Source organism: Arvicola amphibius, chromosome 3 (assembly GCF_903992535.2).
Source record: "Arvicola amphibius chromosome 3, mArvAmp1.2, whole genome shotgun sequence".
NCBI lineage: Eukaryota > Metazoa > Chordata > Mammalia > Rodentia > Cricetidae > Arvicola > Arvicola amphibius.
Window position 1 is genome coordinate 76925270 of NC_052049.1, and position 27352 is coordinate 76952621.

The window sequence follows — 27352 nt, forward strand, 5'->3', positions numbered from 1 at the left end:
TCTATACACCAGAATCTCAAACTTAGTGGAAAAGAATACAATAGCATGTAAGTTGTAATATTATATATATTAATGTAGCTCATCAAAACCAATACCCAAGTATGTGAAGCATTGTAATTCCTTAAATCTACAGTAGGGAATTCCTCACTAAGAAAATCCTTGGAGACAGAATGCGCTCAAGCTTGCCCAGTGACTGGTGGTGGACTGAGAATGAGAAAGAACCTATCCAGCTACATCATAAGGCAAGGGGCCTTACCTTAATTATCTGTTCAAATGCTAATGCAGACTGCAGCATCATGGGCCTCTGACTTTGAATCATCTGTTGATCAATGGAATTGTAAAAATGAGCCACCTACAAAACACAAGAACAATTAGCAGCAAGAAATAACAAATTTTGTTTTTAGCAATTTCCTTTATTTTTGTTTGATAGTAATATTTTTCTCAACTGTAAAACTACACAGAAATGGTTTTTCATCTCCAGATCAGAATTTATGAATCAATATGCCTAATAAACACAAATATGTTGATTTCCTACAATTTATCAAGTCATGTCCTAACAGTGGTTAAACAGACAATAAATTTTAGTCTCTGAAATCAAGTTCACCACATTGGGAAGAAATCAAGTTTACCACATTGGGAAGAAAGGAATCCAGCACTAAGGAAAGACTCAGTGATGAAAGACTTAATTTCCATCTCCTGCATATTCTCAAAAGCACTCAAGAGACTGCAGAAGTCAACACAACTATTTGTACACTCAAGTCCTTATAGAATATGACACAACCATATGTACACTCAAGTCCTTATAGAATGTGACACAACTATCTGTACACTCAAGTCCTGTGGAATATAACACACCTATCTGTAGACTCATGTCTTGTAGAATATAACACAACTATAGGTACACTCATGTCTTGTAGAATATAACACAACTACCTGTACACTCAAGTCCTATGGAATATAACACACCTATCTGTACACTCATATCTTGTAGAATATAACACAACTATCGGCACACTCATGTCTTGTAGAATATAACACAACTATCTGTACACTCAAGCCCTTGTAGAAACCTATCTGTACACTCATGTCTTGTAGAATATGACACAACTATCGGTACACTCAAGCCTTTGTGAAATATAACACAGCTAACTGTACACTGTTCAGACCAAAACTTGACTTGATATTTTCTCTCAAATCTCACACTGGCAAAAGCCTCTACTTTCAAATTACATCTTCAGAGCTGGGCGATGGTGGCGCACGCCTTTAATCCCAGCACTCAGGAGGCAGAGGCAGGTGGATCTCTGTGAGTTCGAGACCAGCCTGGTCTACAAGAGCTAGTTCCAGGACAGGCTCCAAAGCCACAGAGAAACCCTGTCTCGAAAAAAAAAAAATACATCTTCAGTCCAACCACATTTCCCTAAGTCTATCCTCTCATCTAATTCATGCACTGATGCATTCCCTGGCCAGATCAGGGAAACAGTCTGCAAACTAACTAGTCTCCCTACTTCAAATCTAGCTTCTCAAGTTACTGGCGATATGACAACAGGAAGGGCATCACACATGTGCTTTCCTTTACAGTGGGAAAATGGAGGATTCATTGAAGCAGTTGTCCCTCCTTGATCCTCTGTGCAGATGTTTGTACACCCACAGTGGATGAGAAGACCCTCAACGTTGCAATTCGATACCATCTACATCTGAAGTACTCATTATGCAGCATATATAACTCGCAGGTTCCTGAGTGACAGCAAAATTAGGACACGCCTACACAGAAGGCTCATCCTCACCACGCAGCTTACCCACCTCAGCACGCAATTCTCTCCTGGACACCTTTCATGCTTTTTCTTAAAGGAGGCATGTTACAGTATCAAAGTTCCTCAAAAAGCTGGAACAGAACTAGCACATTCCCCAGATGCAGCACCTCTGTGCATATACTCAAGACTCTACACCTTAGCACAGAGACGCTGTCTGCTCATTGCTATTTTACTCGCAGTAGCTAGAAATGGAATCCGCCTAGTCATCCATCAACTGATGAACGGATAATGAAAATGTGGTCCGTATACACAGCTTTTAAATAAATAAATAAATAAATAAATAAATAGATAGATAGATAGATAGATAGATAGAATGTGCAGGAAAACAGATGGGACTAGAAAATATCACATTAGTGAGATAACTCAGGTCCAGAAAAGCAAACACCACATGTTCTCTCTCATATGCTGATCCTGGTTTCCAATTTTAGATCTGTGTGTATACAGAGTCCAGGAAGCCAGGAAGAGACTGAGATGAAGGTAGAAGATTTATTGACGGAACAGGAGAGTAGCAAAGGAGAGAATATTGGGGGTTAAAGGTTTAACCAGAAATACAGGTGGAGGAATAGGAGAGAAGGAAGCGAGGAATGGAATAACCAAAACTAAGAATGTATGAAAAATTCTTATGGAAACCCCCTACTTTGTAAGCTATTAAAAATGATTTTTAAAAGAATTGGAACAACGGTACACTGCATAGCTTGACAATACAGAAGAAATGGTTAATGGTTAAGTGAAAACCTCAGTATGCCTACCTATGGGTTATTAATCAGGAAGGCCCCAAGGCTTCCAAGAAAAAGAGGCTATTATCAACATTGTTGCCTGCCAACCCTAACTAGAGCACACTACAGACACCACACATTCTGAATACATTACATAGAGACAACATTCTGGAAATAACCAAGAATCCTCCTCCCTGATGGCTAGCATTCACAGTGCTGTAGATGATATACAGGTCAGATAGGGAGAAATGATACTCATGATTTGTGGTGGTTTGAATGAGAATGCCCCCCAAAGACTCATATGTTTTAATCTTACCCCAGCTAATGAACTATTTGAAAGGATTAGGAGATATGGCTTTGTTAGAGTAGTGTGGCTTTGTTGGAGGAGTGTGTCACTGGGGTGGGCTTTGAAGTTTCAAAAAGCCCCCACCAAGCCCAGTCTTTCTCTGCCTGCTGCCTGTGGATCAACATGTAAAGCTTTCAGCTATTACTTCAGGGCTACGCTTGTCTGCGTCCCGCCATGATGATCGTGGACTAACACTCTGAAACTGTAAGCAAACGCCCAATTAAATCCTTAGTCATGGTGTCTCATCACAGCTATAGAAGTGTAACTAAGACAAGGTGTTACTGACTACTGGGCCCTTTCTATGACAATAGTGACCTGCCAGGCAGACATACCCACTGGTGCAATGGTGGCACGACTGCTTTCGGACTGGACTTAAGGCCTGCTCCACGGAAGTCAGTTCCTGTCTGTTACTGTAGGCTTTGAATGGCCAGGAAGGTTCCAGTGCCAAGAGGAAATCTACAGTTGATGCTGTACTTAATGCTCACATTGCCAACTGATAAATATTTATTTTGATAACCACAGATTGGTACAGCTCTCAACCTTTGGTCAGAGAAACGTCTATTTTCAGTGGGCAGCAGTTGATGTGAGAAGTCAAAAAGCTGAGAAAAGTGACTACTGAGTGCCCAAAGCTCACTGAAAGGTCTTTATCAACCCTTCACCAAAGGCTAAGGGACCTGGGGCTGGCGAGGAGGTCAGGAGGACTGTGAAATGCTGTCACCTGGACGTGGCATGGCCTTGCACATACGGAGTCACAAAAGCATCAAGACAATATACTAACACTGACCTCACAAGACCTCACCCTAGCTGGCAAGCTACCAGCAGTTGGGGCTGCTGTGGAAATAAGAGGCATTCTTGAGGGCAGTGATCTCTGGTGGATCATCTGTAATAAGTGGAAGGCCCCACAACCATGCACACATAGGCAGCGCAATAAGAACTCAGGAATGAAGGTAGAAGGGATTTGTGTAGGGATCCGGGTGGAAAGGGAAAGGCACTGGGAGTCAGTATGATCAGGAGAGACATATTGTACACATTATGAAACTGAAAAGGAATAAATAAAAACTATTTTTTTAAGAAGTGGGCCTGGAAGTGGTGGCACACACCTTTAAGCCTAACTTGGCAGGGGCAGGGGCAGGGGCAGGGGCAGGGGCAGGGGCAGAGGCAGAGGCAGAGGCAGAGGCAGAGGCAGAGGCAGAGGCAGAGGCAGAGGCAGAGGCAGAGGCAGAGGCAGAGGCAGAGGCAGAGGCAGGCTAACATGAAGTCAGCTTGGTCTACGTAGCTAGTCCAAAGCAAGCCAGGGCTATATAGTGAGACCCTGCCTCAAGTAATTAAAGAAAAATAATAAAAAGAGGTGAGGTTTAGTAGGCCTTTAGAGCAATGACAATATATGCTCTTAGGAGGAACTGTGGGGCCTCTCCCACCCCTTCTCTCCTTTCTGTTTCCTAGCCATGACAAGGGGCTCTAAGCCCCACCATGCTCCTACCATGTGCTGTCTTGACGCAGGCCCAAATGCAAGAAAAGGACTGATCATGGGCTGAAACTTTCAAACCTGTGAACCAATATACTTCTTCTAAATTGATCCTCTCAAGTATTTGTTATAGTTCAGAACACTTCAAAGAATGTAGACAGAAAAAGCCAAAGCCATAAATTGACCTTGACCTTATTCGAAAGGTTGACAACCAGGTAATAAGTGTTTGTTTTAAACAGAGAAACAACAGCATGGTTCAGATAAGTGAACCAAGACCAATTAATCTGGGAATCCTCCATGAATATCTGGAAGATAGGTAAAGGACTACTCTCAGTAGTTCCTTTAAATTCTTTGCAAGTAATGAGAAAAAGAAAAGAAAGAAAAAAAGAGTGGAGAGGTTAGAATGGAGGGAAAGAAGGAATACTATATCATTTTTCTAAATAGTTTTTAAATAAAAATTAACGGCAGGCAGTACTGTCTTTAAGTTTAAAAACTCCTAGAGAGATTAACAGCAGATTTTAACTTAGTCATTTAGCAAACCCTGAATTTACAAGTTAATAATTTACTACAGTGCATAAAGAATTAAAAGCAGAAAACAAAGAACAAAACCATTATCAAAAGTGTCACTCATACCTGCTTAAGAATGATGGCTTGCTTGCAGAATTTCTGGGCAACGTTGGCAACCTGTTGTATTTTGGCAGGAATGACAAAGCCCAGGGCAGAAAGCTGACGCACTTCTCGCAGAAGAACCACCAAACGATCAGAATAATGCACTTTTAATGACCCATCATTAGGATCCAACTCCATTATACGGCTATTAGCCTCAATACTACAAAAAAAAAGGGGCAAAAAGGATGAATAGGAATCTTTGAAACTCGTTCTTATTCTTTTGTCTAATGAAACTAATTTTAAAAATCACTCAACTTTTCTGCAAATCAATTTTAAATTTCAAAAAAAAGAAAAATCTTTCTAATCAAGGCTTTACAATTCTGTTTTTCCTGCTTATTCTTCAAGAGAAAATTGTATGCTGTTTTTGTTATCAATCATCTCTTGTGAATCAAAATTAAAGCTATTTCGTTTGAAAGAAAACACAAATCCTGTGAACAACTTTTGAGATTTATTTAACTTTGTGAGTAGCATTTTCGTACATACAAGTAAGGGCTGCTTTGACAGCCTGGAGATTTGGGGTTCTAGTCAATGCTATCTATGAGAAGGTGTACAGACAGTGTGCTAACTACCTCAAGAACTTAAAGACTGAAGTTAAGAAGTGATGGTACACACCTTATATCCCAGCACTCGGGAGCAGAGAGGCAGGCGGATCTCTGGGAGTTCAAGGCCAGCCTGGTCTGCAAAGTGAGTTCCAGGATAGGCTACAAAGCTACAAAGAAATCCTATCTCAGAGAGAGAGATGGAAGTTAACACTACAGTGCAACTGTCTTTAAACATAGCTGGAACGGTGTGTGTAATGTGTTAACACTACTCTGCAACTACCTTTTAGATACAGCTGGAATGGTGTGAAAAATAAAGTTCTTCCCAAGATATTTTATGTTGTTTGTGGCTATTATAAATGGTGATATTTCTCTGATTTCTTGCTAAGCCTTTTCATCATTTGTATATAGGAGGGCTACTGATTCTTTTTGAGTTGACTTTGTATCCTGCCATATTATTGAAGTTTACCCAATGTAGGAGTTCCCTGGCAGAATTTTTGGGGCTACTTATGTATACTATTATATCATCTGTAAATAGTGAAAGTTTGACTTCTCTCTTTCCAATTTGTATCCCCTTGATCTCCTTTTCTTGTTACATTGCTCTAGCCAGAACTTCAAGTACTATATTGAATAAATATGGAGAGAGGGACAGCCTTGTCCTGTTCCTGATTTTAGTGGAATCACATTGAGTTTCTCTCCATTTAATTCGATATTGGCTGTCGGCTTGCTGTATATTGCCTTTATTATGTTTAGTTATATTTCTTGTATCCGTGATCTCTCCAAGACCTTTATCATGAAGGGGTGCTGGATATTTAAAAAGGTTTCTTCAGCAGCTAATGAAATGATCATGTGGTTTTTTTTCTTTCAGTTTGTTTATATGGTGGATTAACATCTTATACCTGTCAGAATGGCTAAGATCAAAATCACTAATGACAGCTTATGCTGGAGGATGGGGAGCAAGGGAACACTCCTCCACTGCTTGAGGGAGTTCAAACTTGTACAGTCACCTTGAAAATCAGTATGGCAGTTTCTCAAAAAATTGGGAATCAATCTACCTCAAGACCCAGCAATGCCACTCTTGAACATATAACCAAAGGATGCTCCATCCTATCACAAGGACATTTGCTCAACTATGTTCATAGCAGCTTTATTTGTAACAGACAGAACCTGGAAACAACCTAGATGCCTCTCAACCAAAGAATGGATAAAAAAAAAAAGTGGTACATTTACACAGTGGAGTACTATTCTGCAGTAAAAAATAATGTTGGGAGGACCTTGGTCTTAGCATAGAGTAGGGAACCCTGATGGCTCCTTGGCCTTGAGAGGGAGGGAGGGGAGGTATGGGTGGAGGGGAGGGGAGGGAAGGGGGAGGAGGAGAGGAGGAAAGGGGGAGGAGGAGGGGAGGGAGGAGGGAGGAGGAGGGGAGGAGATGGAAATTTTTTAAATATAAAAAAATAAACCATGAGAAAAAAAAAAAGAAAGCAGGTGGAGGCCAGACTTGATGGGCTCTTCTGGGTCACAATTATTAATTTGAATTTTGTCTAATTAAAATGCAAAGTTATTAAAGAATGTTAAGTAAAGGCGTGATACCTGAAAAAAAAAATAATGACATCTTGAAATTTACAGACAAATGGATGGAACAAAAAAAAATCCAGAGTGAGGTAACCCAGACCCAGAAAGACAAACACAGTATGTACTCACTCATAAGTGGATATCAGACATAAAACAAAGGATAACCACCTATAATCCAAGACCCCAGAGAAACTAGGTAACAAGAAAGACCCTAAGAAAGGCATACGTGGATCCCCCTAGAAAGGGGAAATAGACAAGAACTCTTGAGAAAATTGGGAGTGTGGGGTGGAAAGGGGGTGGAAGAAGAGAGGCAGAGAAGAAGGGAAGAGGAGAGGAGAACATGAGGAAATGGATGGCAGAGATGAGGGAAGGTCAGAAAGGGAGAGCAAGGAAAGATTTCTTAATTGAGGGAGCCATTATGGGGCTAACAAGAAACCTGACACTAGGGAAATTCCCAGGAATCCACAACGATGACTCCAGCTAAGACCCTAAGCAATAGTGGGGAGGGTACCTGACCTGGCCTTCCCCTGTTATCAGACTGATGACTACCTTAAATGTCAACATATCAACTTTATCCAGAAACTGACCAGACTTTGTTGACTCCCCATGGGAAGCTTTACTCTGGGAATGGTGGGAGAGCAGGAGGAGGACAGGGAGAGGGAACTGGGATTGATATATAAAATGAGAAAAGATTATTTTTAAAAATAAATTTAAAAAAGAATACAATACAACAACAACCTAATTCAATAAATACTTACCAAAGGCTTACTATTTGGGATGTCATGAGAAAATACTTCTTTCTTAAAGGGTTTAATATCGTAGCTCAAGAGACCAGCTTTCAAGGCAACACCCAAGGTTTAAGGAGAAAGTCCACAGCATAGCAAATCTGAACTTAAAGTTTTTCTATCTGAGGTTACTGAATAAATTCACACCTGTGTGGTTCGAGTTGTGCACTTTATTATCCTGACTAGTCTTCTGTCACAGTTCTAATTCTACCTCTGCAGCTACAAGTTTATAATTCCAATTAGTTTCTAATTTCTTCTAAGTTTTAATTCTTTCTCCTTCTCATCTGTTCTACGTGTGTGTGTGTGTGTGTGTGTGTGTGTGTGTGTGTGTGTGTTTTATAGAAAGTTTTTGCAATAATAAAAAAGTTAAAAAGCTATCTCTGAAGACCTTCCTTCAGAGAAAGGAAGTAAACAAGGGCAGAGCATTTACCATGGCAATGCAAGGTTTCAAGGTTCCTGGTGTAAGACTGTGACCAAAGACCAGGGCACAGTGTCTGATGAGACAGGCTGCAGAGATATCTGCACAGAGTGTCAAGTCTTATCAGCCAGAATTTAGCAAGCGAAGAACTAGCCACAGTCTTTTAGGTTGCTTTGTGTTAATAACCTTAGGTAGGCATCTGTGACTTATCCTTGTGCATATCTATAAAGTTTTTAACTTTTGATATGTTTACAGAAACAGTCTAGTTTGAACTTGCTCTGAGGTAAAAATGAGCTAATTGTGTGTCCTTTGTCTTAGACTGGGGAGAAATTGTTGTTTTCTGTGTTAGTTTGAGTTAAAGAAACAAAGCAGGCTTTTGTAGTCCCCATGAAACAATAGATCTAGTTATGAAGCATATCCTAGTATATTTTCTATATATCAAGATTATACAGCTTAATGAGAAGTCATCTTCCTGACTACCCACGGATATAAGTGACCATAAATTGAGATGTAATCATGAGATTATACATACATATCATATGAAATTACACACTACAATGAAGGTATTGGGGAGACACCACAGCTACTTTTGCACATGTGAAATTACAGACAGGAACAAAAGTTTCCAGAGTCAGATGTCCCACAGGTCTCTCCTGATGGAATTCTCCTCTATTAGAAAATCATTCCTCTGATGTGTTGGCATCTGAACATTAGCTGATACCTGCTATATACTCCCACTGCCTCCAACAGTTTAAAAATAATATAATTTACAATTAAAACTGTTTATGCATACAATTGTAATGTAAAAAAGTAGAAAAATGGGGGCTGGAGAGCTGGCTCAGTGGTAAAGAGCACTTAGGAGCTCTTCTAAAGGTTCTGAGTTCAATTCTCAGCACCCACATGGTGGTTCACAAGCATTTATAACGAAATCTGATACCCTCTTCTAACATGCAGTTATGTATGCAGAGCACTCATACATAAAATATAAATGAATAAAAAGTAGAAAAACCATATGAATACTCAGTAATAAAGTATCATAATGGAAAGAATGCCTAACTCTCAAAGATTAGTCTGCAGTTTCAGTGAACAGAGGTCAACTACAGCTGATCAACAATGACTTACGAAGTGTGCTCAGGGCCGTGGAGATGCTCCTGCTCTCCTAGAGGAGCACGTCCAGTTCCCAACACCCAAACCAGGGCCCATAGACTTCTCTAACTCTAGTCATCTGGTGCCCTTTCCTGCCACTTAGGGCAATAGAGCACACACATAACATTTACACATACACACACAAAAATAATAAAAATAAATTTTTAAAAATATAAAAAAAAAATAAGAATGCTTTAAATGCAAGAAGGGCAATGGTGGCACATACTTTTAATCCCAGCATTCAGAAGGCAGAGGCATGAGGATCTCTGTGAATTCAAGGCCAGCCTGAGTTAGTTCCAGGACAGGCTCCAAAGCTACAGAAAAATCCTGTCTCAAAAAAAACAAAAGTAAAAAATAAAAAAACAAAACAAATTAAAAAATAATGTTTTAAAGGCAATGACTCATAGAGCAGCAGCGGCGAGTCTGTAGAAAGAAGAGCTTCTTTCTCCTTGCTACATGGATTACTACTAACACATGGGCTGTGTTGACAGCTCAGGGGAATGGCACTTACCACAAACCTGATCTGGAATCAGACAGCCCTGACTGAACTTCCCTGGACCAGTCATCAAACTGTTCTTGCTCGTATAGCTTAAACTGGTCCAAGAGATCTTCAGCACTCCGATGGAAAGAGCGAAACCCTGACAGGTCAGACAAGAGCGCTTCTGCAATCTTGATAGTGTCATCTACCTTAAAAAACAAATGACAAAGATGTAGTAATGACAACAAAGTTTTACAAGAAAATAAGGAGGCCCTTTCTCTGACCTGAGACTCAAAAATTATTTTCCTATTGTTGGATCCCTCAAAAGTGGGTTGGTTCCACCTTGACCTAAGGTCAGAGAGTTCAGGCATATCTTCAAGGTTATTGACTGAAGATTTGCCTTAAGGTGTGGTACCAATACAGCATCTTGACCTAGGGTGTGGTAACTTAGAGTTTTGTATATTAAGATGATAATCACTTTGTTTGTTCCTGTATCATGATTTTTAAAAAAAGTCTTTGCTTTCTTCCCCTCTTTTGGATTGGGTATTTAAAGACCATAAGAAATAAACACGGGTGGATTCAGTAGTCACTGGGCTGCCCTCCAGACTATCCTATGTCTATACATTCCTTTTGTATCTCTGTTTATTCTTCTTAACATTTCTAACCCATACACTCACCCCTACCCTGGAACATAGGAATGAATCGAGGCTGGGCCCCAACAGATGTCACCTCAATGTGGGACCCTGACAATCTTATAAAGACAGAAAAGAGCTTTTTTCATAAGGAATAAAAATATCATCCTCTGACTTCTGAATTATACAACCTCAGAATAAATAAACCCAAAAGGACAGCCAAAACACAGCATACTCCAGAGTAAAGTGAAGGAAGAACAAGCCACACAAAAGCTGTGCTCTGCTAATTTTCAGGAACTCCAAGAAGCATCTCATTACTCCCAAAACAAGCTCACAATAATACCAGTGTTAGCTAAGAACTTTGTTAAGAGTTCAAAAAAATAATAGGGTAGGTTTGAATGTCAGCTAAGAAAAGTGTCTTCCTCCATAACTGCCCATTTTGGTACATTCATAAGGACTGACGGAAAACAATGCAGAATGTTTCAGAATATAGTTTAAAGGCACGAGTCTGACAAGTTGGTTTTACTTATATTCCTTGACCTTTTGCCCTTGAATACAGACCACATTTAATTATCAATCAATTAATGTTTATCACACAAATCAAAACTATAAACAGAAACTATATATAGTAATAGTAGGTCCAAAAGCATCTTAGGTCAATTTTAGTAACATCATAAACAATTATATACAATGACCTTCCATTTCTCCTTTAACTCAAGCGACATAGCTCTAACCCTTAAGAGATAAGCCCCGCCCATTCCTCCTGTTTGCCAAGGCAAGCAGATCTTCCTTCTACTTCCAGCCTGAACTCCTTCCTTTCCATCTCTCCCAAAGAGTTAACTTCTGCTAGCTTTCTTTCTCTCTCTCTCTCTCTCTCTCTCTCTCTCTCTCTCTCTCTCTCTCTCTCACTCTTGTTCTGGCTCTCTCTCGCTCTCTTCTTCCCCTCTCTCTTCTGCCCCTTCCCTTCCATACCCCACTAAATAAATATTCAACCTCATTCTACACGGTGCCTATCCATCTCTGTCTCTTACCTGCCACGGCTCCTTGTGAGACTGGCTGACCCACTGAGGTCTCTCACTCACCATATGGCTCCCTGCCTGGGATCCACTGCCCGCTGCCACCAATTGGGGAAACACAGCGTTTTACTTAAACCATTACATTTGGTGCTCGTAACTTAGCCAGGCTCTCTCCATGTTCCCTCTGGCCCATAGGTGGGCCGGCTGAGAACATGTGGAACCCTAAGCTCGGGAACAGGTTTTCTTTACAACAGCCCTGTGTTCTATTGGCCTGAATTCTGACCTCTACACACACCAGCAGCTTTGGTGGTGAGTTTTCCCCTTCCAGTCAGCCAATCACAGCCTTCACGGCTAAGGATGAGCCCTTCGCTGACATTCATCTCTGGCTGCTTCCCATAGCTAAAGACGTGACCAGACAACCCAGGGTCCTCCCACACTAGCACTGCACACACTGTGCAGCACATTCGATTTGGGTCCCTTGGATTTTTCTTTCTCCTTTTTCTTTTCTTTTGGACCGCTCATAAGTGGTCCCCATCATGAGAGACTGCTCAGAGCAGCCTTTAGCCTCTCTGGCTTCCGAGTCAATACCCCGCCTGTAGAGAAAAGACATTTTCCTATAGGCTTTGTGGCGTCGCTGTTCTCTAGCCTCTGGCTTCCCAGTCACCTGAACTAGGGTCAGTTGGCTTCATCAACATCCCACCTGTAGCGAGATGTTCTCCTATGGGCCCTTTGGTGTCGCTATTTTCATATTTTCAGCTATGTAATATAAACCCTCAAACTATCAGCCACTCGCCTGTGAATGCTTTCACACCAGGGCCCCACAGTATGGAAATGGGTTTCTGTTGAGGCAAAATTATCTCAGGGACTGTACCTCAAAGCCTATAAGACAGAGAAAACCCTGGCTTAAGTTTGAAGGATAGTCTCAAAGCTGAGGGAGGACAAGACAGCAAAATCTAGGTAGACACCCCTCCAGCCAGAGGGAGGGCTTGGCTGTCTCTCATTGGCTGGAGATACCCCCACATCACAGGATGTTACTTAATCTTAATCTATATAAGATGATGCTCACAGTAATAAACTGAGTTCCTGCTTTGACTTGACTCCCTATCACGTCTGATTGTCCTGTGTCATGGGGCTGCAGATCTGATTGTCCTGCATTGTGGGGCTGTGGAACCTTTCCCTGAGGAATAAGGCTAAAGAGGCCTGGCAGTCCCCATTCTCCCTCCTTTTCCCTCTCCCCTTCCTTTCCATAGCCCACTAAATAAATATCCAACCTCACTCTGCATGGAGTGCCTATCCATCTCTGTCTCTAAACGCAGCGGCTCCTCGTGGGACCGGCTGACACACCACATGGCTCCCTGCCTGGGACCCACTGGCCTTCGTGACCTGCCACTAAACCCCTTGGGGAACCACAACATTTTATCTAAACCATAACAATAGCAACATAAAAATACTTGCATATAGACTTTAAAACCATCAGGATTTCTCAAGTATGTCCTTTTAATCTAGTGTCAAGGATATAGTAGTCCTCACAGATGCTTTCAAAGACACCGAGTGATACAACTTAACAATCAACTCTGTATAAAAAATGCACCACATCAGAATCTTCTGCACACATTTGTTCTCAGACTTCTATACATTTCAATGAAAATTAGATGTTGTTATGGCATGAAGGTAAACTGCATCCTACTTAATTAGGCTTTTGAGCACACAGTCCCCAGCCATTGGGGAAACTGAAATGTCCCTTGGACATGGAACCTTCCTGACATGTATAAAGGTTATAGCTTAGCAAGGTTCTGTACCAGCTCTCTGCTTCCTGACCTGCCAAGATGCCATGGTATAAGCTCCAGTCACCACACATGGAACCGCAGCAACCAGACCTCCCCATCGTAAAACTCAGTCTAAACTAAAGGAACTCCCTCTTCTCCTTAACTGCTCCCTGGTATTTGGTCACAACAATGAGAAAAGTAACTGCCTGCAAAGAGAACAACTGCTTTAGAGTCCCTATCAGATGCCTTACTTTAGTATACTTTGAGTGTTCACTGTTCAACTAACTATATTAAAAACAAGTACCTTCAATTCCAACTGACGAACCCAAACAATATTATTGACAACTTCTGAAAGATTTTTGCCAGAAAGTGGCCCAGATGCATCTCCAGGAACCCCTCGGCACCGATTCTCAAAGTCCAATCGGAAATCTGTGTCATTCAAAACAAATAAATTACACAGAAGTAGTACATTTCAAGTCTTACTGAAAACGTTGAGGATGTTGGTCCTCCCTGCACCACACTATATACCTTAGCATGTATGTAGATAATGATTAGTGCTGTCTACTTGACACAATACAGAATCACCTGAAATGCAGGCCCTAGGGAGATCACTGCACAGGATGGAGAAAGCCAGCTGGGCATGAGCAATGCATGCATCGCTGCTCTCTTCTGACTATGGGTGTGATAGGACCGGCTACTCCAGCACCTGCCTCCCTGACTTCCCTGCTGTGATAAACAATGGCTTGAACTGTCAATTAAAATAAATCCTCCATTTCTTGATTTGTTTCAGTGAGGGCATTTTATCACAGCAAAAGAAAAGAAACTAAGACCGTATATTAAATAAAATATAGAAAAAATCTGTTAATTTAAAAAAAAATATAGGGGCTAGAGGGATGGCTCAGCAGTTTAAAAAGTTTTCACTTTCCAGCACCCACAGTTCACAACTGTTACAATTCTAGGGGATCTGACACCCTTTTCTGACCTCAGTAGTAACCAAGAAAATACATAGTGCACAAACATACATGCAGATAAGACATACACAAAAAATACTTAAAATAATTTTTAAAAATAAAGTAAAAACAAATTTATCACTTGTATCATAAATAAATCAATTACTGTCTAATGTCTAAATGTAGCTTTTAACCCTAAATAAGAAGCATAAGATAAAAATACAGCTATAAAGACATTTCTCCGGAACATTACCTTTAGCTGAGTCCCCAAGTCTTGCCAATAATGTCTCTCTTTCTAGCACCAGCTCTTGGCTTATAGTCGGACGCTTCACCAATTCCTTGTATTTTAGAAATGCTTGAAGAAGCTAAACAAAGCAAGTCCATGTTTATCTCAGCTCAGCCACACTCACGTGAAAGTAGCTTACAGAAAAATTGTAAAGGCAAATCTTTCAATATTTTACCTGTTGTGGACTATCTTGAATTTCTGAAATATAATTCTTTAATTTCCCTGCTATTTTCTGCTCAGCGGGTGCAATGATTTTTTCATACTGAGACACTGCAGCCTTCCATAATGGCTAAACAAATTAATTATACTGTTAGACTGTAAAATGTTAAAAAATAAATCTTTAAAACTCAAGATGACAAAAGAAAATTAAAGACAAACACATAGACTCAACCTCAGTATATGGATTGTACTGTACGGGGTTCACACCAGTAAAAGGCTCAAATACTCGAGACAAGCATATAATTCTCTCCTCACTGGCTGGTAAGAAATACAGGAGCTTTTCATGAATTGTTCGAATAGCCAAGACCTAAAATGTAAGATATTAAGACATAAAATGTATTAAATGAAAACAACTGTAATTAGGTCAAAAATCTAAAGGGTTTATAAAACTTCCTTACAGGGCTTCTGTACCATGAATGAAACCACAAGTATTTCACTCTTTTATGTGGGTTTGCATTTTTTTAAACTGTGTTTCTCCTAAGCACGGGGGCAGAACTATCTCTGCAGTTTCATTTTGCCTTTCTTTTGAAGCTAATTCTGTAACTTTTTACGAAAGCTCACAGCTGAAGTAAATGAGAAACTGTTTCGAATATTTCCACTGAGTACATCCTACAAAGAGGGTCAAAGCAATATCAGTAGCCAAGAGAAAGATTGAGGGATCAGGCTGACCGCTGGCTCACACTAACATGTTGACCGCTCGCTCACACTAACATGTTGACCACTCATTCACAGCTAATACATTGACCACTGGCTCACACTAACATGTTGACTAGTCATTCACAGTTAATACATTGACCACTCGCTCACACTAACATGTTGACCACTTGCTCACACTAACACGTTGACCACTCACAGCTAATATGTTGACCACTTGCTCACACTAACATGTTAACCACTTGCTCACAGCTAATACGTTGACCGCTCACACTAACATGTTAACCTGTAATGAGCATGGAAACAGATTCCTCTGAATGAATAAATAAAGAGGGAAATCTGGAGTATAGATAGAGCAGGAAATTTATAGAATGAATGCAACAATATAGTGTAAAAGCATTTTTTCCTGTGTGTAGTGTGGAAAATTACTAAGGTGAAATATTAAAAGAACATTTTGCCCACCTGAAGGCTGCCACACCCATCTGGCCCTGCAGGATGGGGAGGCTGCACCCAGCAACCTTGGTAACGAAGTAATCTTGACACACAAGAAGGACCCCCACCCTTCTGTGGCCAGTCAATACTGATAACCTAGGACATCTGGTTATCAAAAGGATCAAACGAGAGGCAGTTTCAAACTGGCATAAAAAGAGAGGGCAGAAGCAGGACAGTTATCTCACTTCTTACGATAGCCAGGGCACGCTGAGCCTTGTAGAGAGAGAACCTCCAAGCCTGCCTCCCAAAAGCAGAAACATTTAACGCCTTGCCTAAGCATTTAATGCTTTGCCATCTCCAAGAGCAGAGAACTAAAAGCCTTGTCTTCTGAGACTCTGTCACCTGAAATCACAGTCCAAAGGCCTTGCTTTCCAAGATAGACTAGCACCAGGCCACAGACTACGAGGTCAAGAATTGATCCAGCACCCGATAGCAGCCTGAAGGCAGGACATCGAACGCAGACTACAGGGTCAAGAGTTGAGCCTTACTGGCCAGCCCCCAGTGCTGTCAAGCATCCAGTCTGAGGAAATCAAAAGAGTCTTTTTTAAGCTGAAGAATACCAGGTCGTGTGATGCTATTTAATGCGTGTATGAAATGTTAAGAGAAGAGCATAGATGTGTTAATACATATGTTTAGTATGTGAAATGTTAAGAGATATCTTATGGATAATTGATAATATTAGGAAATGTTAATTGATAAGTTGTATTAAGGTTAAGAAGTGTTTTATAGATAAGTGATAAGTTGTATTAATGTTAAGAAGTGTTTTACAGGTAATTGATAAGTTGTATTAAGGTTAAGAAGTGTCTTATAGATAAGCAATAAGTCAAATTAAGGTTATGAATTGGTTTTATGTATTAGGATTAGTAGGATTAATAATTGTGATATTGGATTGCCTGTGTGTTGCCCATCATCAATCCCCTGTGCCTATTAAAATTGTAAACCCCATTGATACATTGGATATTGAAGTTGCTAGGAAAGTATCATTATAAAGGCAATTCTCTTGCTTGGTCTTGTTACTCATCACTCTCTGGGGAGAAGGGCACAGAGTCCTCACAGTACTACTCACAAAGAACCTGGAGCTGAAACCCAACAGCTCATAACATAACTCGCTTACAGCTAATATGTTGACCACTCGCTCACACTAACATGTTAACCACTCACTCACACTAACAAGCTGACCACTTGCTCACACTAACATGTTGATGGTTCATTCACACTACCCTGTTGACCACTCACACTAACACAGTGACCACTCACTCACACTGAAGAAAAAGAAGAGCTAGGGCTTGTACTCACTATGTACCTCAACCTGCAGCAAAGCAGACTATACTTATTATGACATCCGTTCCTATCCTCACCCAAGCCATAAATCCTTTCTTTAACATGTGTCCATCAATCATAAAATGAATTCACAGACCAGTGAAAACCACTTCCACTTAAAGACAACAAGGCAGCCAATCAAGCGGGTACCTCCTCCAGGCGCTTGCCCAGCCTGTCAAGGGTTTCTGGAAAATACTTCTCATTCTTCCATGGATGAGGGACATAGCGCTGCCACACCTGACCTGTGAGATGACTGCAGACTATCACCCACTGCTCACAAATTGAAATGCCAGCTTTCAGGTTTTCTTTCACAAGATAATAAGGATCTTCCCACAGTTTCAAACTTCCCAGCTTTTTCTGAACAAACCTTCCAAATGAACCACCTAATAAGACATAAAGCAAGATTGTATGCAATACAATGTTTTATACAAAATTATAAAATATATACTTAGGAAAAAATTAACATATGCCTTAGACTAAGAATCTACAAAACACTGCCTATCCACCCTTAGACTACCATCATTTATAAAGTAACTGCCTTTATAAATACATGTGTGCACACAAACATCAGCTTGCATTCTTGATCATTCAACATATTGTACCAAAAACATACAGCGACTACTGTATGGGAGAAGCAAACATAAGCAAATTCCAAATTGCTATCTGACTTCACTCATGACAGAAAGTGCTGCAACCCACACCTTCATGAGCTTATCTCATGTTCTATGGGGAATACTAAAAAGCATATTTTTTTCTGAGTCAAATTTGTAATATTGGAATATAAACCAGTTTGTTTTAATCATTTTTAGTTCATATGAAATTACAGTAAAATGAACATATGTGGCAGACTGGAGAAATATCTAGGCAGTTATGATTGCTTACTACTTGTATTTGCGTGAATGGGGAGAAACATGATTGGGAGGTGTGGTTTTACTGAAGCACATGTGGTCTTGTAGGAGGAGGTGTGTCTTGAGGTCTCATATACGCTCAAGTGTCTCAGTTCACTTTCAGTTGTTTGTGGATGTCTGTTTGCATGCCACTTGTATGTGAAGCTGCCACACAAATCTACTGACCTGAGTTTGATCCCTGGGACCCATGTAAAGGTAGAGGAAAGAACTGACTCCACTGACCTCTACACATGTGCTGAGGCACATTTGCCCACACACATACACACATCATGCACACACAAACCACAAAAGTAAACTCTGAAATAACATTAAAGAAATAAAAACAATATTGTTGATGAAATATCCCAGCGTGATGATAATGGACTAAACTCCTGAAACTTTAAGTCAGCCAATTAAATGATTTCCTCTTTAAGAGTTGCTGTGGTCATGGTGTCTCTTCAAAGCAACAGAAACCCTAACTAAGACACCACTCTACCAGAAGATCTATGTTCAGATCCCAACACCCACTTCCAGTGACTCACAAATGCTATAACTCCAAGTCCAAGGAATCAGAAACCGTCTTCTGGACTCTGTGGATACTATATAAATAAATCTTTAAATAACATTTTTAATTAATTAACATATGCATAAACACTAAAAATATAAATTTAGTTATATTAATGATCAAAGTGTTTCACATAGATGAACTCGATCACCTAAAACCAAAAACACATGTAGATAAATTTATATGGTTTATTAAGACTTACTTTAAATAGCAAGTATTAATGAGCATTTTAAGTAAGAACTTCAGAAAAAGAAAGAAAAAAGGAAGGAAGGAAGGAAGGAAGGAAGGAAGGAAGGAAGGAAGGAAGGAAGGAAGGACAGGGGAGAAGGAGGGAGGGAAGAAGGATGGAAAGAAGGGAGGGAGAGAGAAGCTTACTTCCATACCTATAATATCTAGGAGATGCAGCATGCGTGACTCGGGGTAATGATCATGCTCTGTTTGTCTCCACACATCGTCTACAACATCCCGAGTCGTCTCCACCAAGTCAACAACTTCTAGCAAGGACAGACTGTCCAAGTTATAAAATTCCTGAAACCAAAACATATTCACATTGAAACACAGTTACATCTGTTCATTGAGTACCACAGAATGACCCAGACTTGCTCAGCTGCTGGAAATCTAACTTGCTCTTCTTTTTTCTGACTTTTTCATGCAAATAGTCTCCATAAACATAAATTTTACATGAAGCTGAAAAAAAAACAGTAAAAAGACTATTCATTTCTTTACCCCTAAGGGAGTAAAGTCTTCTTTAAATCTAGTCTAGTATTTTACCAGCAGAGGTAGCTGCAGCACCACATACATGCTGCCCACTATAATTCACGTGTTCTTTATTCATGTGTCCTGCTGTGTAATGTGGTGACTAACAGTAAGAGCGCAGAAATTCATTATTCTATATTTCATCACTGTCATCAAAACAAGCTTTAAATATACTTCAAATATACCATTATAATGGCACTGTTGAGATTGGCAAGAGGGTTCAGTGGTAAAGGAAGCTGCCACACAAGTCTAGTGACCTGAGTTTTATCCCTGGGACCCATATAAAGGTAGAGGAAAGAACTGACTCCACTGACCTCTACACGTGTGCCGAGGCACATTTGCCCACACATACACACATCATGCACACACAACCACAAAAGTAAACTCTGAAATAACATTTAAAGAAATAAAAACAATATTGTTGATGAAATAATAGTGGGAACAAATGAAAAAAATCACTGTTGCGGAAATCATACTTAAAATAATCACTTACTAAAACCCCAAGAATATACAGCAAGGGAAAATCAAATAGGCATAAAGTAAAACTTCGTAGTTTAAATTACCAGTCTATATCATTCCATCTAAAGAATATATTACCGCTCCATAAATAAATCTGTTAGTTTACTGGTTTTATGTGTTTGTGTGATAAATGCACATAAGGTGTACATGTGTGTGTGTTGTATGTATGTGTGTGCACTCGTCAGTGGGTGCACATGTGGAGACCAGATTTTGTTGCGGGAGCTCCTTCTGCACCTTCAGCCAATAGCCGCTGAGATACCAGCCCATTGGGGCGTGGTCTCTCTGCGGCTATTGGCTGAAGGAGCTAAGGTGTTACCAGAGCTCCTTCCGCTCCTTCAGCCAATAGCCTCGGTCGGAGGAAGCTCATAGGCAGGGGGGGGGCCCACATGCAGAGTGAGCGAGTGGAGGGAAGTGGCTGCGTTTTTAAAGAGAGAGAGACCACGCCCCAATGGGCTGGTATCTCAGCGGCCATTGGCTGAAGGAGCAGAAGGAGCTCCCGCAACAAGATTTCATCTTGATGTGTAATTCCTCTACCCCTCTCAAAGAACCTAGAGGTCTCCGTGTAGACTGGGCTGGCCTGTTAGCAACCACCTACAGGCCTCCTAGCCCCTAGCACAGGGGTCTGGATACCAACAGAGATCTGAACTCAGGGCCTTCTGCTTGCACAACAAGCACATCACCCACTGAGACCTCTGCCAGCTCCTGGAATTTCATTTTCTCCCAGTACTTTTAGAAAACGTATTTGTTTTTGAGAAAAATTGTTTCCTATAGATTAGAATTTAATGTTTTCATTTCTATGTTTTACATATCCAAACATATAATTTAGGTCAATTCTAGGGTTTATACACTATTTATCTTGCAACTGTCAAGTAGAGCTTAAAAGAGAAAAAATACACTGAAAATTGAATCCTAAAGTTTATTCACAAGAAGCCTACTATACCAACCATGTGCTAATCACATACCCTTGCAATTGTTTCAAATAATTCCTTAAAATAGCTGGCTCTTTCTTTACTAATCTGTTTATTTCCACGGTGAGCTTGCTCTGTCCAAAACTGGAACTCATCACTTGGTGTGAGGATACCTAAAAAATGAAGAGAGAAGTATTCAGCTACTAACTAATGAAAAGAGAAAAGGCACAATACAGTTTGGCCCATCTGTTGGTTTAGATTTGGTCCAGAAGATAAACAGAAGATAGCCTCTCAACCTCTAACAACAATAAATTCTTACTTAATCAATGAGTGTTTTCAACTTAATTTCAAAGTATAAGCAAAATAGATTTATTTGTAAATTCTCTTTCAAAGAGTCCAGTGAACTAAATAATCACAGTGTGTTTAATCATATGCTGACAGTGAGTATACTATTCTTTGGAGGTATGTTATAAAAAGCATCTATTTGACTATCTGAACAAAATACAATCCATTTATTGTATGTTACACATTTCATTTTGATCACACTATGAATTTATCTATACCCACAGAAAAATTATAACTAGTATCAGATAAAATACACTATACCATAAAAGTTGGTGGTCTGTTGCCTTCACAAGGTATACAGTGGCCATTCCTCATTACTCCTATATTCTGTATTAAGACAGTAAAACATCTGAGCCAACAGATACACTTGGGAAAGTCAGTGCTACAATTTACCCGCTAGCTTCCTTTCTCATATTGCAATCAATGGCCTTTCTGTGGTCTGCTTGGTGCCAGAGGTTTCCAGTTTTAAGCTTTAAATTGGTCTTAAAGCACAGGTGCCAAAAATGCAACCACAAGACAGCTCTGATGTTCTTTACAGAGAAGTATGGTCAGGTAAGCCGTGTTCAAGGCGCACATTACAGAATATAACCACTGTACATAACCACTCTATATTTTCAATTTCTATAAACTAGTCTTAAGAAAAAAAATCTTCTCCAAACCCATACAATATATTCACTTTTTAAAAGTTTATATTTATAGAAGAGCCAAAAACACAGAAAGAAATCTGGAAAGAAACACAGTTATTTGCTAATTGTATTAATTAAATGATCACTTTTAGAGGGGTTGCTTTTGGTTTTGGGTTTTTTGTTTGTTTGTTTGTTTGTTTGTTTGCGTTTTTCGAGACAGGGTCTCTCTGTATAGACTTGGTAGTTCTGTAGAGCAGGCTGGCCTCAAACTCACAGAGATCCGCCTGCCTCTGCCTCCTGAGTGCTGGGACTAAAGGCATGCACCACCACCGCCTGGCCCATGTTTGTTACAGATGGTGCCCTAGTAAATGTTCTGCTTGCTACAATGAAACACCGTGGCCAAAGCAACTTGGGAACCACAGGGCTTCTGTGCCTTCGTCCATGTCACTCCTCATCATCTGAGGAGGTCAGGACAGGAACTGAAACAAGATAGGAACCCAAGCCAGGAGCCGATGCAGAGGCCATGGAGGGATGCTGTTTGCTGGCTTGCTCCCCAAGGTTTGCTCAATCTGCTTTCTTCTAAAACCCGTTACTAGTACTCCAGGGTGGTACCACCTGCAGTCAGCTGTGCCCTCCCGTCAGTCACTAATTAAAATGCCCTACAAGCTTGCCTACTGCCTGAGGCATTTTTACAACAGTAGTGCCCTCTTCTCAAACAACTATAGCTTGTGTCAAATTGGCATAAAACTAGCCAGCACTGATGCTTATTTTTGAGGACCAGAAATACAGCACAGTGGTTAAAAGTGCTTGTCCCAGGATTGCAAAAGCTAGCAGGAGAGATGTGACTCCCACAAGCTGTCCTCTAACCTCGACAAGTGTGCTATGGCACTCGCAGAAGTATCTGCTCTCACACTCCCCATGTAAAATATAAAAATAATAATATAATAAGACACTGATCAGTGAGTTGGAGAGCAAAGCATAACACGTTGTTATATACCTCTTGTATCGTCTTCCTTAAGTTTCAGTTTGGGTAAGTTAGTATCTGATCTCCGTAGAACTACACCCAGTCCAGCTTCTAGTTCACTCAAAAGATTCTGAAGTTTAGGATCAAAGTTTCTGCTCCATTCCTGGTCCTAAATAAAATCAGACAAGAGCAAACACTGAACAAAGCATTGCCAGTCAACCCTGCTTCAAAAACACACTGCCTAAAAACTAAGCCCACAAATCCATACTTCACTGAATGCCTGCCTCAACTTCCGTTTGAACAGTTAAAATTTTCTACAAATCGTGTGTCAAGGCTATGTAAGAGGTGATGGGAGCTGCATTCATAGCTTTATGCAGCTTTCCTCTACAGAGCTGAAAGTAACATTAGAAGTCTGACACAAACCCCAAGACTATAAAATAGTTCAATAAACTAAAACACATTAAACAGTAAATCATATAATATGTAAGTCTGTTTCCATGCTGACCAAAATACTCACATAAAGATAAATCCACAGGTAATTCACTCACCTTTAGCAACATGGGTGCAAACACCTGCCGTACTGCTTGGTAAAGGGAACTGACAGGTGACTCCAACATAGATGAAACTAGAATGTTGTTATGCAGATTCTCATCTGTGATTACTTCGGGTCGGAGCTTGAAAAACACCAGCACTTTATCCTTTGTGTCGTCGAAATCAATCTACGAGATAAACAAATGATCTTATGTCTTTTTCGTGAAACTTAGTGTTTGAAAGAAATGCTTCGCTACCATGCTGCATCACTAGAATTATGCCTGGTGGAAATATTAGTTAAAGACAGCATATTCAAAACAGTAATTGGCTGTGTTCACAGTACACTAACCAAGCTGTAACAGAGGAAGGGAAGAATAAAGATGTCGTAAAGTGAACAGAATTATTCAGTCAAATCGCTTAAGGCTCAGAGTTGAAGGCCCGCCAGAAAGGGCCAGACTGTCTCAAAAGAGTCAAGGTGCTTATCCTTCCTATTCAGACGCGTGGACAGGTGAGCTCCTATTACCCTGCGGGCACTCCACCGCCAAGGCAGAGGCGGCGTGGAAGCCAGGGCTCCTGGGCAACACTGAGGCTGTCTTTAGGCCTGGCGTAAGGACCTGGGACCTGAGGGAGGGGAGGCCCGGCCTGCGAACCGGGCAGCCGCCCTACCGTGTTGGAAAAGGCCAGCCCAGCTTCGGAGCGCTGCACGCGGAGCAGCATCTGGTTGCCGTCGTCCAAGAAGTTGTTCACCTCCGGGCAGTTGCTCAGCGGGGGCTGGTCCCAGAGCTCCGGCCTCAGCCCGAAGTAATTCTGGGTGGTCGTGAAAAGGAAGAGTTTGCGGACGTCCGCAGGGCCTCCCGCCATGGCCGCGGAGGAGAGGGACCCACAGCGGCCCAGCGGCCTCACCACCACTCTTCTTCGTTGCCACGGTCGTCGCTATGGCGACCGTTCCACGCCGGCGGCGCGCGCAGCGGAAGTAGGACGCCTAGGGCGCGCGCGAGCAAGGCTGAGGATCCCGGCTCTCATCGATTGGATGAACTGAGAGCTTCTTTCCTTTATCCATCATCTTTCCTTCGAGATGCGGCGCTCTAGTGTTTCCGCTGTCCGTGCAAACCACTCTGGAGTGTCAGGGCCTACATCTGTGAAATGGGGAGGTAGCAGTTCACAACTAAATTGCAGTATAAAAGAGATTACTATTTAAAAATCACTTTCTTTCCAGGCCTGATGGTTCATGACTGTAAACGGAGCATCAAGGATACCTAAAGGACAGCCTTGGCTACATTAGGACACCCTGTCTCAAAAAAACAAAACAGGGGGGCTGCGAATCAGCGATTAAGAGCGCTTTGTTGCTCTTTGCAGAGGATCGGGATTTAGTTCCTTACATTTACATGATGTCAAACAAGGGTTTCTAATCCCCCAGTTCGAGGAGCGGGGTGGAGGAAATGGGGGTACCCATCAGTCTCTTCTGAAGTCTTCACATACATACAAGCAGGCAAGACAGTCATACACATAAAATAAATACATCTACAATCAATCAGTCAATCACAACAAGCACCTTTCTAGCATCTCGTTAAAAAGGTTTGTAATCTATAACTCTTTCAAAGTCTATCTGCTCCTAGCTGAGTGATCTAGTTTCCTATTGTTGGTTTTGTCTTTGTTTTGGGGTTATTGATGTTGTTGTTTTACCTATGTAATTATAGGAAAACCTTAACAATCATTATGTTACCAATTGCCAGGTATTTCTAGGTTCTTGATCTTTTCTCCAAAGAAGGTAAAATAAGAATTCCCAAAGATCTACAAAACAAGTAAAGTAAGAGATTGATAATAATGTCAAACCAACACTGGGCCACAAGACTGAGGACACTAATAGGTTATTAGTTAGGGTTTTTTTATGAAGTTCAATAGAAAGAGTTTGTCTATTAAGGTACATAGTTTGGCTTTAATATATTTGATTATACAGTTATTTTTAAGGCATGTCTCATCCCACACTGCATCTGATTTTAATCATATGCATGCCCAATTGCATAGGCATAGGAATGTAAATAGGGGATTCTTCCTAAACATTAACTGGAGGACATAGTTTTGCATTACTGCACAAGTACACAAAACCAGTTCAGGCTAGATAGCCCCTCTACACTTTGTACCAGGATATATTGGGAGTTTATTTGAATTGAAACTGTCTAAATTTGACTTTTAGAAGAGGAGAAACTTACATTTATACAGAAAGGAGTGTATGTACAGCCGATACAGGTGCAAGGCTGAGGTTGCTAGATGCATTGTTTCAATCGGGTTGTGTGCATGCAGGTAAAGGAGCTGGGCTGCCAAATTCATTGTTGCGGGGAAAGAAGATGAAAGTTTATAATGTAAAGTTCAGAGATGCTAAGCTAATCCCTGTGCTTCTCTGCCTCAATTACCCTAGTACAGCAATATTTTTAAATGATTTGTTTTTATTTATTTTATTTATGTGCATTGGTGTTTTGCCTGCATGTATGACTATGTAAAGTTGTCAGATCCCCTAGAACTGCAGTTACAGACAGTTTCAAGTTGTCATGTGGGAGCTAGGAATTGAACCCCGGTCGCCTTGAAGAGCAGGCTATGCTCTTAACTACTGAGCCATCTCTCCACCCACCCCCCGCAATATTTCTAAATAACCAAAAATGCATAATATGATGGATTTGTTTAATAACAAGTATAGATACTGACAGAAAAAAAAAACAGATGAGGACAGACTTCATCATTTGCCTCATTGTAAACTACCAAGCCAGTTGTTACTCCCAAAACCCATCAAAGACTCAATTCAATAAGTGCTTTGCAAAATAGTTACTATGTGCTAAGCCAGGCAGGAGGAACATAACTCCTGCCCTTATAGTTTTAGTTTAGTCTTTCATCTGTCAGCACTGATTTAAGCTGCCATTCTAAGGGACATAAGAAAAAGCTACAGTTTTTTTAAATTTTTAGTCAATACCCACAACTTTCTCCTCAAAGTACAGTCATTTAGAATTAGAAAATTGGCTCTTCTGTCTGTTGAGAATTTTAAGATCTGAGAGTGGGAAAAGAAGTTAACTATTCTCATTATAATGTTAAATAAGTGCAGATTGCAGATGCTCACAAAGCATCCAAGAATATGAAATGTAATATTTATTCAGTTCAAGCACTTCATATAGATACTGCTATATATTGTCTAGGTCCCACTGCAGAATCAAAGGAACTCTGTCTTCTGACTACCCTGAAGCAAGGATTTGCATTAGTGTCATTATTTGGGGGTCTATATTAAGCCAGTTCATCCTGAAATCTGTGGCAGTGAAAACATAGGCCATGATGGAGGTAGTTGGACAAGCGTGTGGGCTATTTCCTGGTTTGCAGCGGATCCGACTCTTCCAGGAGGTAACATAACATTTATTCAAATGGTGTGTGTCGTATTTTATAAACTGAGTAAAACAATTCATTGTACATAACTTTAATGGCAAGAGTTACAAGAGATATGGCAGAGATTATTCTAAACCTCTTCTAAAATTAATAAAAAAAATAGTCTGAGAGAAACGGTGTAGGAGGTCCTTCTGTATTTGTGTTGCTTTCTATGGTTAATAAAGAAACTGCTTTGGGCCTGGTGATAAAACAGAACTTAGGTAGGTGAAGACAGAACTGAATGCTGGAAGGAAGAAGAGAGAAGAGAGAGAGAGAGAGAGAGAGCTGCTATGGAGATGCCAGGTCAGACGTGCTAAATCTTTCCCTGTAAGCCATGACCTCGTCGTGAACACAGATTAATAGAAATGGGTTAAATCAAGATGTGAAAGTTTGCCAATAGGAGGCTAGAGCTAATGGCCAAGCAGTGTTTTAATTAATACAGTTTCTGTGCGGTTATTTCGGGTGTAAGTTAGCCGGGCAGTCAGGATGACAAGCAGCCCGCTCCTCCTGTTACAGAGAAATAAAATAAACAGCAACTACATGTTTAGCTTTGTGGTATTATGTACTTC

At 40.7% G+C, this 27352-nt stretch overlaps 1 protein-coding gene across 1 annotated transcript in view; it reads right to left on the minus strand.

The window, feature by feature from the left end:
* The window catches only part of Dync2h1 (dynein cytoplasmic 2 heavy chain 1), a 229932-nt gene extending 205648 nt beyond the window's left edge, over positions 1-24284 (minus strand). Inside the window, 13 exon segments of the mRNA XM_038323616.1 lie at positions 257-352; positions 4972-5167; positions 9979-10154; positions 13664-13788; positions 14563-14674; positions 14771-14884; positions 14987-15121; positions 17431-17663; positions 19116-19260; positions 20970-21088; positions 22884-23019; positions 23399-23569; positions 24048-24284. Coding sequence (XP_038179544.1) covers positions 257-352; positions 4972-5167; positions 9979-10154; positions 13664-13788; positions 14563-14674; positions 14771-14884; positions 14987-15121; positions 17431-17663; positions 19116-19260; positions 20970-21088; positions 22884-23019; positions 23399-23569; positions 24048-24242 — 1953 coding nt within the window. The 5' untranslated portion in view covers positions 24243-24284.
* Positions 24285-27352: the final 3068 nt, after the last annotated feature.